General features: G+C 48.4%; 1 protein-coding gene across 5 annotated transcripts in view; it reads left to right on the top strand.

Moving 5' to 3' along the window:
• Positions 1 to 15690, top strand: part of RAB22A (RAB22A, member RAS oncogene family) — a 66306-nt gene that overhangs the window by 42578 nt on the left and 8038 nt on the right. The window contains exons 4-8 of one of the 5 annotated variants that reach the window (XM_011280764.4): positions 2155 to 2226; positions 2314 to 2420; positions 3024 to 3133; positions 7538 to 7669; positions 12891 to 14996. In XM_011280764.4, coding sequence (XP_011279066.1) covers positions 2155 to 2226; positions 2314 to 2420; positions 3024 to 3133; positions 7538 to 7635 — 387 coding nt within the window. In that variant the 3' untranslated portion in view covers positions 7636 to 7669; positions 12891 to 14996. Of the gene's footprint in view, positions 1 to 2154; positions 2227 to 2313; positions 2421 to 3023; positions 3134 to 7537; positions 14997 to 15690 lie in introns of those variants that run through there. The other 4 variants (XM_011280763.4, XM_045053452.1, XM_045053451.1 and 1 more) reach the window with 4 other exon arrangements.

Raw genomic sequence — 15690 nt, 5'->3', positions numbered from 1 at the left:
CTGTTGGTGGGAATGCAAACTGGTGCAGCCACTGTGGAAAACAGGATGGGGCTTCATCAAACAGTAAAACTAGAACTACCGTATGATCCAGTAGTTCCACTACTGAGTATTTAACCAAAGACAATGAAAGCATTAATTCAAAGAGATAGATGTACCCCTTGTTTATTGCAGCATTATTTGCAGTAGCCAAGATATGGAAGCAACCTATGTGTCCATGGATAGACAAACAGATACAGAGATGTGGTGTGTGTGTGTGTGTGTGTGTGTGTGTGTGTGTGTGTGTATACACACACATAACAATAGAATATTTCTCAGCCATTAAAAAAAAATGAGATCTTGCCGTCTGCAACAATATGGACAGAGCTAGAGAGTATAATGCTAAGGAAATAAGTCAGAGAAAGACAAATACCATATGATTTCACTTACATGTGGAATCTAAAAAAAAAAGCAGAAACAGATCCATAATTACAGAGAACAAACTGGGGATTGCGGGAGGGAAGCAGGGTGGGGAGGTGGGCAAAACGGGCGAAGGGGAGCGGGAGGGCCAGGCCTCCAGCCGCGGAATGAAGAAGTCGCGAGGAGGGCAGGAGCGGCAGCAGAAGTCGATCAGTGGTGCTGTAATTGCAGTGACAGACTGGCAGCCGTCCTGACCAGGGGCACAGCACAACGCATAAACTTGTCAGGTCCCCTGCCGTACACCTGGAACTAGCAGAGCGTTGTGCGTCCGCTGTGTGTGACAGCAGCGGACGGATGACCGAAGGCACAAAGGGAAGAAGGGACTGGAAAGGGAAGCTAACGCGTCACCCGCTGTGCCGCCTCACCCCGTGGAAGCCCGTCCACAGTCTTTCCCGTCCGGTAACGTAGCTTCCTACTCCGTAGTGCTTTCTTCCTTACCATCTTCTGTTCTTTTCTCGCGCAAACTGAACCTGTTTGTTTGGAAATCATCAGGGTTTCACCCCAGAGGCAGAGATCTTTCTCACAAAGCGTAGTGACACTTCATACGTACGGCTGTGCCGTCTGGCACTCAGCTGGTCACGTCACCGCATCCTGAAACTGTTCTCGATTCATTTGCTCCCCGATTCGTGCTCACCGACAGCGTCCCAGGCACCAGGCTCCAGAGATGAGATGGTAGACTGAGCAGACGTGCTCTCCCCTCACCGAGCTTGCAGACGTAGTTTCACTTTCTCGTACAAAACTCAAATTAACTTAAAAGTTTAAAAGCCAAAGGTTAAGCTCATTGGAAAAGAAGTTGCAAAATCGGTAGTTCTGCATGTGAATTGTACCGTATGCCAGATACTCCCCTGTGACGACGGTTCCTACCTGTATTTGGGGGTCAGCCACCAGAACAGAGAACAGTGGTATCACATCAGCCGTAGGTGGGCTCAGCTTTCAAAGTCGGGTCTACAGTGAAGATCGGCTGTAGGTAAACGTCACGTCCACTGAGCAAGATGCCCAGCAAGCAGCGTCCCGTTTTCCACTTGCCGTCTCTTGCGCTCCTCAGGAGAGGTGGCTGCTGAGGGGGCCCTGCGGTTATCCGGGTCGGGGGCCGGGGTGCGAGGGGTGGGGAGGGGCCGCACAGGACAGTGAGATCCACGTAAACGGAATGAGATTTGCGCCCGCATTTGGGAACCGCCACGTGCGCAGAGAGATCAGACGAGCAAGCTACAAAGTCCCCTGAGTAGCGAATGCAAACGCGGACGCGTTTCTGTAGTGCGATCAGCATTTAGATTACAGGGTTATCTTTACGACATCCAAACGCAGCCACTTCTCTGGAGAACGATTCACGGCATTATTTTTATCTCCGTGATAGTTTTGGAAGCCAAGGTGTAAAGGACTATTGAACAAATGAATTCGGGGATTATAACACGGAGTTCAATTAAGAAGCCTTTTTAGCTGAAACAATTGTTTATAGCACCATATTTAATTCCTATAAAACCGTATTCCAAACTATCTTCTGAGAGACATTCAGTGTTACGTTAAAGGTTTTTTGCCTTTGGTAATTACCGGTTCACCTGCTCTAACGCATCACGTCATCTTCTCTGGCTTGAGAGAAAGATTACCTTTTGTGCAGGGATAATGGGCCTAAAAGTCAAATAAAAAGCATCTTTAACCCGCTTTCCCAATTTTGTTGTTTCTTCCCCCCCTTTTCCGCAGTTCCGTGCCTTAGCACCCATGTACTACCGAGGGTCGGCTGCAGCTATAATTGTTTATGATATCACAAAAGAAGTAAGACTTTCCATTTTCCTTAGACTGTTCCGAAACCCCTGTTTTGGCTGCTTAGCCCTCCAGCCGCTTTCCTTTCTTGTGTTCCAGGAGACATTTTCAACATTAAAGAACTGGGTGAGGGAGCTCCGGCAGCATGGCCCGCCCAATATTGTGGTTGCCATAGCAGGAAATAAGTGTGATCTTATCGACGTCAGGTAAGTTATTAGAACGGGAGATTACGGTGCTGATTATGTGTTCCTTTTCTTCCTGAGCAATATCCAATATAAGAATCTTCTTTTATTTTATCTCTGACATTGAAAAATTCCTTTTGGTTCAGTTGAAGTCCTGAAGTTTCCAACAAAAATTAAGAGTTCAGACATTTGGGGGTGATTAGATTACAGAGAGAGAGAGAGACGGGTGTGTGCTTTATTTAAGCACTGGTGACATCATACTTGACGTTATCTGAGGTTAGTCTAGCCCCCACCCCGTTCCCATGACATAGGGTACTTGAATAGGGGAAAACATGTATACCTTAAGGAAGGCACATTTATTGGCAATTTCTCTGGACCATTTCCATGATTCCCAAAGCGAGGACTTTCCTTTGGGGGGTGGGGGGAGGGAAACCCCCCCTTGCCATTCTGTGACCGTTCTATCAGCTGGATTGCTCGTACTGCTCGGTTCTGTTTTGTTTTGTTCTGTGGAACCATATAAGTGGTGTAATCGGGAGGACCATGTTTTCAGGGCTCAGTCACTAGCCGTTCATGACATCCTTTGTCATCACAAATCTGGTTAATTACCGGGTAATTGTTGCCTTCCAGAGAAGTCATGGAGAGAGACGCGAAGGACTACGCCGACTCCATCCATGCGATTTTTGTGGAGACCAGCGCGAAAAACGCAATAAACATAAATGAACTCTTTATAGAAATTAGTGAGTATCTCTGTGCCTTATGGGTTTCCTCTGTGCAGAGCAACTTAATACAGAATTACGTGGCTGGGGAGAACTCCCTCCGTACATAGAATAGTCTGGTCTCTGACATTGTTCTCGGTGGCACGAGATTGGAGAATGTAAGAGTGGCGGCTGGGGTTCAGCTCGTGTTCTCATTGCTGGAGAGCCCCTGCCTGATGACTGCGACCCCTCTCAAAAGAATGTTGCTGCCGCATAAATAATGCTCAGGGCCTTGAGGTCCTGGAAGCTGTCATCTTGCGCTCTGTCTCTCTAAATGTGTTTCAATTAGCCATCCAGAGTCATCGACGGTGAACGAAACGATAAAGGGAAGTGAAATTCAAGTGTGATTCCACTGTAAGAAAACCCTCAAAAATTAATACCAGGAGAGTAAAAAGTAAGACCTCCCCTTCCCATCCCTCCCCCTTCCCTTTCCAGAAGTGTTAATATGATGCTGCTAGATGGAAGGAGGCTGCCGCATACCTTGGGGACCCTCTACAGATTGTATCTATGTTTATTCATTTCATTCAAATTCATCACAATATTTATTGAGAACCGTTCCTGGCTCGGGGGAGACGGCGGTGAACAAGACAGGCGTGGCCCTGCTCTCCTGAAGCGCACTTTCTGCTTCGACGGGCAGGCAGCGAGCACAAATATGAGTAAGATCCCTCCCGGTGATCTGCAGTGATGGGAAACGGTAGTGTGGGATGAAGTGAAGGCGTGTCCGCTGGTGGTCAGGGAGGGCCTCCCCGAGGAGGTGAGACTGGACGGGTCAAGCTCTGCAGGGACCTGGGGTTCACGTTAGCCGGACGCGTCGGACTTGCAGGTGACCAGGAGAAGGCTGACAGGGCACGGTGAACTTACTCGTCCAGATCCGTCGACGGTGTGAGGTCAGAGGTCACTGAGGCCGGAAGGGCACTTGGCCATCGTGTAGAGGAGGGAGCGGGGAGTGCAGCACCCAGCACGGCCAGGCAGGGACGGGCCCCCAGCCCTGGGACGCGGAAGCCACAGACAGCCCCCGCGACCCCGACAGCTGGCGTGTGGGGCCCCACACCAGCAGGTGGGGTCACACTGGCATGTAGGCCCCTGGTTGCCCAGTTGCTGGGGTGGTTTTTATCTTTATTCTTCGATGGTTTTAGTTGGCTCAGGGTCTGGGTTTTATGTGATACGTCCCATTGTTTAGACTGGGCCACCGATTCAAGCGTCGTCAGAGTACCGTGCGAGAGTCCTCGGAGTCCTTTCAGACAGTATTGCCAAGGCCGTCTGCCACCACAGAGGGCCACTGGCCCGCTGATCTCCAGCCCCACGTCCAGTCCCTTCACTTCAGCATTTGAAGTCACGACGTGTAGTGCCTTCCTGGACTGTAAATAGCAGTTACCCAAATACATACTTGAAAGGCAGCCTGAGGCCAGTCAGGAATCTTTCAGTTCAGGCGGAAACATCCAAGAGTGTGCTGGCGGGAGCGTGCCAGAACCGTTGCCACTTTTTTGGCGTGTTCTTCAGCAGGATTAAAAACAAAGGTAGTGAGTGATGCCAACAGTGACAACTCTTAAATAAAACCCAGCACGTACGTGCTCATTTTCACTGTGAAAAATAAAAAAATCTATGTTCCCAAAGATCAGAAAAATTTAGAGAGACGTAAATTGAGTTTATTGTTTGCCGGGTGTAGTAAAACGCATCAGCGCAGTGCCTGGCATGCGGACTTTTTATTGAAGCATAATACGCGTCCAGGAGGGCGCTTAGAAATACGGAGCTCAAGGAATTTTCAGAGTGAGTATTCTCCTGTAATCAGGACTGAGATCAAGACCCGCCAGCACCCCAGGAGCTCCCGCGTGCCCTTCCTGTCCTTCCTGTCCCCACCCAGGGAACCACTGCCCTGACCGCTAGCTCTTCAGATTGGTTTTGCCTATTTTTGTACTTTTTTTTTTTTTTTTTAACCTACCGTATTTACTCTTTTGCGTCTGGCTTCTTTAGTTCTACGTTACGGTTGTCAGATCCACCCGGATCGTCGCCGGACTCGCTCTCGTTACCGTAGAGTGTGTGCGTGTGCGTGTGGAGAAGGGGGTGACATCCACGGTGTAGTCACCCGTTCTGTTGATGGGGGTTTGAGTAGATGTTTGCAGCTCGGAGCTATTGCCGGTGGTACCGTGAGCGTTCCGCTCCATGTCCAGGGTGCACCCTCTGTGCACGCTTGTTTGTCAGGTCTGTTTGGACCCAGAAGAACGATCGCTGAGTCGCAGGGTGTGCAGGTGCCCCGTAGGAATTTGCTGCCAGACAGTCTCCAAAGCGGTTGCACCAGCGGACACTCGGGCTGGTGGCCGCATCCGCTCTGTGGGTCTTGATCTGCAGTTACGACCTGCAGTTGATGACGTTGAGCCCCTTTCTCCATATTTATTTACATTTATGTGAACAGATCTGGATATCCTCTTGTGTGAACCTTTGCCCGTTTTCCTGTTGGGCTACCTGCCTTTTTCTTAACTATGTTTATCATTTATTTTGGATACGAGGCTGTCGTTGATCACGTGTACTGGGTGGCTTGACTTTCATTTGTGAAGCGAATGTTTTGGTGAGCTGGGGTTTTTGATATAATATATTAATGTGTAATATATTAGTAATACCTTATATTGTTATATATGATTATACCTAATATAATATATTATATTACAAACCTTCACATAATCCGGTTTATCCTTATTTCCCTTTACGGTTAGCACTTTCTGGCTCCTACTTAAGAGATCAGGGTCTGTTCCCAGGTCATGAAGATGTTCTCCTCTGCTTTCTTCTAAGACTGTTTCAGAGATGGCAGCACCAGCTGCATTTCCACGATCCGTTTATTGGAAACGTGTAACAAGAAGCTTCAGTAAAGCTTTTAAATAAATTTGCAGTTTATTCACAGCCATGTCTACAGGCATCTGAATAGTCGCCGTAGGATGCTCTGGGGGACACTTTCCAGTGTAGACACCACGTCGTGTACTGCCCACCTGAATTTGCGGGCCGCTCAGCCTGCTGGAGGCTCCGGGCTTGGCGACCGAGGCCCTGAGAGTGGCAGGTTCCACCTTAGCCTCGTTCATGCAGAAAGATGCACGTATCCATTCATTCCACGCTTTCAAAATACCTCCGTTCCTGGTAGTGTGCTCAATAGACCCCAGAAACAACGATGGAGAGACAGGACCTTTTGCCTCGCACAGCGTAGGGTCTGATTCAAGGAACCTAGTTCCGTAAGCAAATAAGTAACGTGCTTCTGGCTCCTGACTGACTTTAGGGTCGGAGGTGTTGGAGAGAGCTGGGAAGTGGGAGGGCCTCAGGAAGGCCTCCGTGCACGGACGCAACTCTTGCGTTCCCGTCTGGGTAGGTGGATGGCGATTTAAGGTTGCTCCTGAAATTGACATTATGCTTCACGGAGCAGTAAAGTGAAACCTGTTCATTCTCATGCATTGTTGGTAGGAGGATAAAGTGGCACAGCCTCTTCAGAGAGCAATTCGGTGGCATCTGTCCAAATTTAAAGTGCACGTCCTTCTTGCATTTGTGCTAGATAGACACTGGGAATGTGGTGTAGGTGTCAGATGAATACCCAGGGGCAGAATAGCGTGACCCGGTTCTTCCCCTCCTGTTAATTTATCTTCCCCGTCGGTTCACAGAGATATTCTTTACACTGTTGTTAATACCATCACAGTGTTGGAAACAAACTAAATATCCATCGACAGGGGAGTGGTTAAATAAATTCCGGTGCCTCCATGCAGTGCAGTAGCTCGGAGCCGTGAAAAACCGTGGTGTGGTAGAACAGCCCCCAGAATACGTTCAGCGGAAGCAGCAACGTGGACGACCGCGCACGTGGCTGCCCCTCTCGGGGCCGAAGGAGGGGGACAGCTAGAGGTGTGGGTGCACACCTGTCTCTGGACGGTGGCTCTGCCCCGAGGCAGAGGGACAGGCAGGTTCTGATGGTGGAATTTTGTGTACCGGGGTGCATACGTTCCCTGCTTATTAAAATGTTTGTCAACAAGTAATTTCTTTCTGATTAAAAACGGTTTTGCTAAATGCAACGTTGATATCCTTGTGTGGACCCCTGCACAGAAACAGGACATGAGTGGAAAAACCGCGGTCATCTGATAAAAGTCTGAACCTTAGTTAGTGATGTGCCAGCATGGGATTCTTCATCGTCACAAGTGGTCCGTGGGAATGGGAGATGTCAACACACCCCGGGTGAAGGACGTGCGACAGCTGTCTACGATTATCTTTGCAGCTTTTCTATAAATCGAAAATTGAAAATCTGTGAAATCCTTTTTACTTTAGTGAAACCTGTCAAGCTGCATGTGCACAATCGTTGCGTCTGGGAACCAACCGATTGGAAAATTAAAGCTCGTTCCCTTCCCTCCTCTCCTCTCTGTCTAGGTCGAAGAATTCCGTCCGCCGACGCCAGCCCACCATCTGGCGGGAAGGGCTTCAAGCTCCGGAGACAGCCTTCCGAGCCGCAGCGAAGCTGCTGCTGACCGAGCCTCGGCCTCCGGACTGGGTGATGATGAAGTAGGTGGTCCAGAGAGTTAACAGGAGGGCTGGGGGCCCTGCTGGCAGGTTTCGCCTCGCCGGTTTAGGGTCTTCTTCGTGCAAAAAGGATTCAGAGAAATTGGCCAGTTCCGCTTCCTCTTTGGAGACTGCAGCAGTACCATTTCAGTCTGCGGCCCTCCATCCCGTAGAGTCCGCTGTGCAAAGGAAGGGACTGTATCACTTGACCTTGCGGAAAAGGAACATGTAATTGTATGGATGGCAGGATCAAACTGTTGAGTAGTTTTGTAATCAAGGTTTTATGTAACATTTGTAAAGGGAAAATTAGCACTTTTGTGGTTCTCGAGGGAAAAAAGACCTTGTGGAGATCGTAATTTCCTTGGCGTCCCGTTACTGCTGCTACGGGGAGTCGTAGCATTTAAGATGTGGTAGGTGAGGTAAGCGGAGGGATGGCAATTATCATATGAAGCTAGATAGAATGGGTTATTTATAGGCCCGATGGAAATGACTCCATCCCCCCCCCCCCCATCTCAAAAGCACTTTTCCTTGAAGACTTTAGCCTGTGACGCATCCAGTAAATCAATACAGTCCCAACAGGTGCACGGCTCACCCGAGGCTGGCATTCCGGCCTTGTCCTGTATGTGTCACAAAATACATTACTGGCACCTTTTTAAATACGCTCTCGCGATCAAGATGGCGGTGGCCGAGAAGGTGCCTGGAATGAACCAAACTGCATTCGTTGGAACTGACTAGCAGTGGTTTTAAAAAGAGGAAGAAGAGAGAGCGCAAAGCGGTGTAAACGGTGGGGAAGCCAGTTCTCTGTTGCTCAGCATATGTAAAGTTGTAGTCTATATTTATGAGACCATTGCTTAAAGATTATAAATTCTGTAAATACATGAATAAACTCTATGTTTCCTCCAGCACTCCATTTCATCTTGCACCCCGTGTCTTCGTGTGCCCGCCCACTTTTCAGCCCGTCCACAGGAGACTCTGAAGCACGTTCGTGTCGTGCGAGGGCACAGAGCGCTTGGCTCTCAGTCTTTAGAGATGTCTCTGCCTCACCTTCCACGCGCCCCTCCCTTCCACCCCCCATCTGGAAATCACAATAAAGACATACGCCACTCTGACAAGCCTGACTAGCCCTTCCTGGCCTGGGGGTGAAAGATTAAGCTCCGCGTTCCGTCATTTCACCTGGTCTGGGCGGTCAGTTTCTTGTAGCATTTACAGCGACCCCAGACAAGTGTTTTAAGGGAGCTTTCCTTGTTAACAGTTCAGCTTATCTTTGTTTCCTTTATTCCCCTGCCTCTGTTAGTGGTTAACACTCTTTCCCTCGGGGAGCCTAATGAGGTTTTTAATATAATCTAAAAATAAAGCACTGAAGTGAAGTTGGTGACAATTTGCTCCTGGTCTAATTTGGCACCCTTCCAACCTGAGTATTGTAAGGGAAGGAAATTTACAAGATTAAATAGGAAATGAAACAGCTTGAATTTCAAACTGAATTGTGTTTTCAGAGCTATCCTTAAACCGAACAGTTGAAACTTTTAAAAATAATTGTTATTTCCCTGTGCTCCCCCCCACTTGATAGGGGTAGATTTTAATGGGAAAATTATAACGCAGATTAAGTAAAAAACGATTCCCTTTTCCCTGGTGGATATCTTAAGCATTTGAAATTATTTATTCTCTTCCTGAAATCATATGGAAGGAATGTGGCTAGGGAAAATTCTAGCGTTGTGTTTAAAATACGTGTGGACTCTGCCCTCCCAGCCTCTTGCCTCCTTCCCACCATGCAGTTAGCTCTGAGAGAAAAACACACGGTTCTAAGCGTGGGCTCCTAACACCTGAAGTGGGCGGGCAGGGGACGGTGAACTTTATTTCCTATATATCCAGATGGGGCAGGACATCTGGCCCATGCCCTGGTATGTCCCTGACATCCCCACTGCTGGGCCTCTCTCTCCGCGAAGGCCAACAAAATAGAAACAAAGGTTGCTTGACTCCCAACTTTGAGGCGGTGCACGCGTGGCCCTTTTTTGGCTTGTTCCACCAAAAGATGCTGCAAGTCTGTGACCTGCACATTTTTTTCCTCCAGACCTGTCGGTGATTTCACGGTGCCTGGGTGCACAGGGGAAGGCGGTCCCGTGCCTCTTACCGGCGAGGCGCTGGGCGACGCCCCTCCCTGTTGTGCCCTTGGCTGCGTGCGGCCCAAAGAGGGCCAGCTTCTCGGCCCCCCACAGCTGCTTTCTCTTCAGGACTTCTCACGCGCCTCCCCATTGTCGAGGGCATTTCTGTCGGGTTGCAGCCACGCGTTTTATCCAGAGAATGGATGATGTGGGGTGCCCAAGTGGCTCAGTCGGTTAGGCTCCTGACTCTCGATTTCGGCTCACGTCACGATCTCACAGTTCGTGGGTTCGAGCCCCGCGTCGGGCTCCATGCTGACAGCGCCTCCTTCCTTCCTCCTCGTTTCCGTCAGACCGTCTCGGGAAGGGACGAGACCCTGCTCCTCCCGTGGTTGTCACCTTCCTGCTCAGCGGCAGATTCTTATCTGAGATCCGTGTGGTCCATACCCCCATGAAAACAGGCGGGAAATGTTTCCATTTGTTTTGTTTGCTTGTGTGATACAAAAGAGGAATGTTAGAGGCAGAAGCGGTGTTTTGTTTTGAACACACTTTCGATTAACGACCTGACCAAGCAATGATCTGATACACATTTGGTACATTCTCTGTTGTCCCGTCTTAGGAGGAAAAAAACTAGATTTCAAAGGAATTGAGACACAGCCCATCTCTAAAAATCTTCTTTTTGGTTCCCTTCTGACAAAGGGCCATTTGAAAAAACTTTGGGGACTGGAAGGAGAAAAAGCACTAATTAGCTGCAAGGGTATATCGATTCCTCTCAGAGAAATTGAAATGAGCTCTTTTGCAGGTGTCCAGTCCCAGGAACCATCGGTCTCCAGAACTCTCCTTTCACACAAGTGTTTTTCTGATTCTATGATAACTAATTAGCCATCATTTGGTGATTAAAAGAACATAAAGTAAGAGTATGATTAAGTGTCCTTCATTTTAAACTCTCTGTAAGAAGTGATTAGGGAGAAGTACCTATTGGAAGCCCTTCTGGTTCCAAATGAAACCTCCATCACCTGCTTTTCAGCCGCAGGCAGCCCGAGTGCCACGCGCAGCAACTGAAAGATTTAGTTCTTTGAAAATAACACACCTCCTTGCTGCCCATCTGTGATTTTGTTTGAAGCGGACGTCTCCCGTATCTGGAGGATCGAGCCGTTTGTATTAGAGGCTTGACCTCCCCCCGGCCCCCCCTTTGCGTGGGCTGGTGCCCTTCTCGAGGTGATCGATTCTCATTATTTTTAAATATATTAAAAAGGGAAAGAAGACCACATTTAATCGGAGCACTTCTAAGTCTTGTATTCTCTTTTTTTCTGTTCTCAAGAAGGAAAACAGGTCTAGGAGACCTTCTAAATTAAACTCTGGGGGATAAAGTAACGCAAATGTCCTTTAGGTAGCTTGCGTGGCTTTCCTGGAGATGTCAGACCGAAATATCTGTACTTTCACGGCACTGTGTTCAAACGGCCAGGTCGGATTCAGGTTACACGGCACTAATTGGCAAGTTAGCCTCAGAGCTTGGAAAGCCATTTGTTCATGGTCGTAGGCACCTGTTACCTTCTGCAGGCGAGATGCTAAAGATCTATAAACTCTTGTAAGCGTTTTTTTTCCCCTCATTTGTTTCTGGTTGGGTTTGTTTTTGTTTTTGTTTTTTCTTCTTTCCTTTTTTTTCTTTTTTTTTTTTCCAGAGCACACTGAGAACATGCTTCATGGCCCCTTGGTCATATAAGATATAGGAGCCCGGTATGTTATACATGACAAATGGGCCCTCACACATTCACGTCTTTGCAAGAACTGGTGTGAGTACTGAGAGAAGCCTTTCCTTCTGGGGAAAAGTTACTGAAAGCCCTCGGATATCTACTAGGCACCTGCTTTAGAAGGTTTTGTGGAGGGGCGGGAAACAGCCCACAAACTCAGGCTGGCTCTCTCCTCTTTTTTTTTTTTTTTAATGTTTATTTATTTTTGAGAGAGAGAGAGCGTGAGCAGAAGAGAGGGAGACACAGAATCCAAAGCAGGTTCCAGGCTCCGAGCTGTCGTCAAAGAGCCCGACGCGGGGCTCGAACCCACGAACCGTGAGATAATGACCTGAGCCCAAGTCGGACGCTCAACCGATTGAGCCACCCAGGCGCCCCTGGCTCTCGGCTCTAAACTCTGTAGTCTGTAAATGTTCCTCCCACCTCTATAATGATGCAAGTTAAAGGCAGCAGTAAGCTAGATGGTGTGAGCTTGTGGAAAATCTCCCTCGTTTAAATTTGTTTCAAAGGGACTAGGAGCATGACTTCAGTTTGCTCTTTGACTTCAGGAGTTCCTCTACCTCTTAACGGTTCCAGTATGTTTTAAAGGAAGCAATGGAAGGGACCTTTAAGGATCAAGCTATTACTGTGTACCTGCCTTCAGTTAGCTTGGTGCATCAAAAGTTCAATAGCGATGCAAGGTAATGTTTAGGAGACTTATTTTAACCCATGTGGTGCTATTATAAAAAACGGTCCAAGCAACAGATTTATCCGAGAGCTATGCATTATACTGCGTAGTTTTAGAAAAAGGGCGTGGGGTGGAAATTCAGCTGAGGAGTGGAAGAAATGACCTCTGCCAGTTCTCCTGGACAGCAGAGTTACTTGTCTTGACTTCCAGGAATAGAAATCCAGGCAATTTGATGATCTGATTTGCAAAAAAACATTAACGGCATTCTGGGGGCATTCGTCCTGTTTTGTGTGCAAATGAAAGTCTCTGAAATATTAGAAGGGTGTTACATTTTTCAGGAGCCTCTACTTTTTCAATCTAAGAGAATGATAAGAGAGACCTCGTGCAATGAAGTTTCATTAGACGTAATGAAGAAAGTAAATAAATAAAACAGAATCCCCATATTTCTCAGTCTGTCCTTCAGAATTCTCTGAGTGTATAGGAAAATGATTTACTTTCCAAATCTAGAAGGACTTCCAGTCGGCATAGATCAACTTTAATTTGATGGTCTGCGCCATCAGAAATAACTAATATCTGTGTTCTTTCCTTTTAGAGTGTAATCAATTACAGATGCTAGAATATTTTTGGCTTCAAAACAAAAGGGCTCCGAAGTTTAATAAAAAGCAAAATTTTAACCCTTCCATCTTCTCCTTTTATTGCATTGAATATTTTAGATGGTGAGATGAGGATGTGTCATCAGTGGACACTGGAATTAAAACCACGGAGTCTGAACAGATTTAACAACAGCAAAAGCGTTTATTGCTGGTTCATTTTCAAATGTGTATGGTGCCCCGTACCTCATCAACATGCTTCGTAAATGAAACAGACAAAATTCGGGGTGGCTTTCCATGCACGGGAATCCAAGGGCCCAGAATTCAGCTAATGAACAGGAAAGGTAGTAATGATTTTTTTTGAAAAAGCCCTCTTTCACTGGCAGTCTTGAACTGCAGATCTTCGTGTTCCCCTTAATCACGCAGCGGAAACAAAACACGCTGGTCTTCGTGCCACTTCTTGATTCAGGAACTTGTCCTTGTTTCTGGAAGCGAATCGTTTAAGGCAGCAGTTGGAAGGAGCTCTGTCCAGACAGCATACTGTGCACAAGGCCGATCATCTTCACGCGGAACCGAAATTGTCCAGGAAACTCGCGCATCCCGTGTCGGGTTGTAGAACAGCGGTGCCCGCCTCCTTCGCCAGGGCGAGTCCGAGCCCACTGGCTCCCCAGGCTGGCCGCATGGCAGGCGGCACACCCACCCCCACTCTGGAACACTGTTGGGCGGGCATTTCGCTCTGGGGCCTCGTTCTAGTACCATTTGGGCTTGATCACGTTTCTCATCGAATTTGTGCTTGAACGGTCCGTTCTAGCCCCTGAAACATTTTGGAAACAAGGCTGAAGTCTGTGTGCCTCTGCTGACTTCGCATATGAGGTTATTACGCAGTTGATGGAACTTTGTGTTCGTGCGGGCCACGCACGTGATGTCAGGGTGCCTGGTCGATTGGGCGCGGGCGGTGGAGTTATCGGCAGGTGGCCAGTCAGAGCAACTGACGGGTGGCTCCATGTTTAAACCATTTGTTGTCTTGTGTAGACAGAGCTGTATTGCCCCGGAAAAGATTTTTCTTTTTTTACTCTCCTCCAGCTCAGTCCTTCCATCATTTCGCTTGATGAGTCATTCACATAATTGTCAATCATGCCTCTGACCTTCTTAAGAATTGATGTCTTGCCTTCTCTGTGATCGAAACAGACTTCTTGCCTTACTTCTCTTCTTCTCACTTGGCAGTGGGCTCTCCCTTAAGGACGCACGGCACCGGCCGCCTCCTTAGTGCATGTGGCGCCCTTCGCGGGGCTGCCTGGCAGTGGGCTGCACCCGCCACGTCCAGCGAGCGCTGGCAGAAATCGCGAAGGCTGGATAATTCTAGGCGAGGGGCTCCCGTGCTTCCAGAGAGGGGATGGGCAGCACCGGTAGACGATGGCAACACGGGTGAGTGGCAGGATGGGTTTTAGAGTCGGTGATGAGATAGTTGGTCAGAACGCTGCGTAATTTGTGACAGGGCGTTTGGGAAAGTGTGTAGAAACACACGTCTAGAGTCTTGAAGAGAAACAGCTGTGGAGAGGAGCCTCGACTTTTAAAAACGAACAAAAAAATAAACAAATAGAAGCTATGCTGTCGTACCAGCAACTCTCATTTCTCCTAAGAATGTCATGCCTTTTCAAGACCCGATGCAAGGAGTAAGATATTTGTGCCTTTCTATACTAGCATCTATTATGAAAACGCACACGCACACACACACACACACGCACACACACAATTAAGTTGCTTACAACTTAGACTGCTTTGTAGCACTATAAACAGCCTGCATTTATAGCCGTGGCTTCACCGCATGACACATCGCTTGATTGCCCGTGATGGAATACTGTCGGGGGGATGGCCAAGCTTGTACGGACGTCGAAGACTTTATTTTTGCAGTGTATACCTTGGGCTGGACCTGAGTCTACATGTGAACCGTATGATGTCTGTATCGTTTGTAGACGCTGACAAAAGAAAAACAGATCTTTTGATTTTTTTTCTTGTTGTTGTAAGATTTTTCTTTCTCTACGTAATGCTGGTAGAAGGTAGTTTGCGAGCCGTGGTAGGTTTGGCATACTTTTATTGAACTGTATTCCTTTAGCTTGCGTATCCTGTAATCAACTTTTATAGCGCGTAACATGCTAAATCACTCCAAAGTTTGTTGCATTGTAAGAAGGGTGTAAACATTTTGTTAATAAAATGCTGTGTTTACAAATACGTGTATTTGCCTTGCAAATGGTTTGGTCTCTCTTTGTGGCAGTACTGAGCGCGTGCCTTTCTGAGCCACATACCCTGAAACGGTTTGAAAACTGTTTTGGAAAAGTGCCCAGGCTTTGCCAGCCGCCGCCCCCCCCCCCCCCCCCCCCCCCCCCCCCCGCCCGGCTGGTGAGCAGCAAGGCGGTTGTGTCACTGCTCCGCCCTCCCGGCCCCCTGCGGCGCCCTCTCCGTGCCCTTGCTCCATGACCTTCCTCACTGAAGGTGGAAGTGAGGCCGGGGCAGGGCTGCTGGGGCCACACTCGCATCTGCTAAGTGAGGAAGCGCTTCGCACCATCCCCCGTCCTCCGCGGGGTCTCATCCAAGGTGCCGTTCCGTTCCTTTCTGGCATCGGCTGGAACCCTGGAGTCCCTCGGTGCCCTTCTTCGCCTGCACGAGTGCAGCCCCGCCTGCTCGTTCTCTTTTCCACGTCCCTCGCACAGAAGTACCTTTGTCCACCCGCTACGATTGTGTAGACCACACTGACGGATTCAGTGCGGGCACCAGAGAGGACTCTAGACGGACAGACCTGGGTTTGAGTCTCAGCCAGCCCCTTTCTAGGCTGTGGGGCCCTGGAGAAAGCTCTCAACCTCTCTGAGTTCCGTTCCCTTCATCTGTAAAACAGGAAGCTGATACTTGGGGACGATGCCTACGGGGC

The sequence above is a fragment of the Felis catus genome, chromosome A3, assembly GCF_018350175.1.
Source record: "Felis catus isolate Fca126 chromosome A3, F.catus_Fca126_mat1.0, whole genome shotgun sequence".
NCBI lineage: Eukaryota > Metazoa > Chordata > Mammalia > Carnivora > Felidae > Felis > Felis catus.
This window is presented reverse-complemented; position numbering and strand designations above follow the sequence as displayed.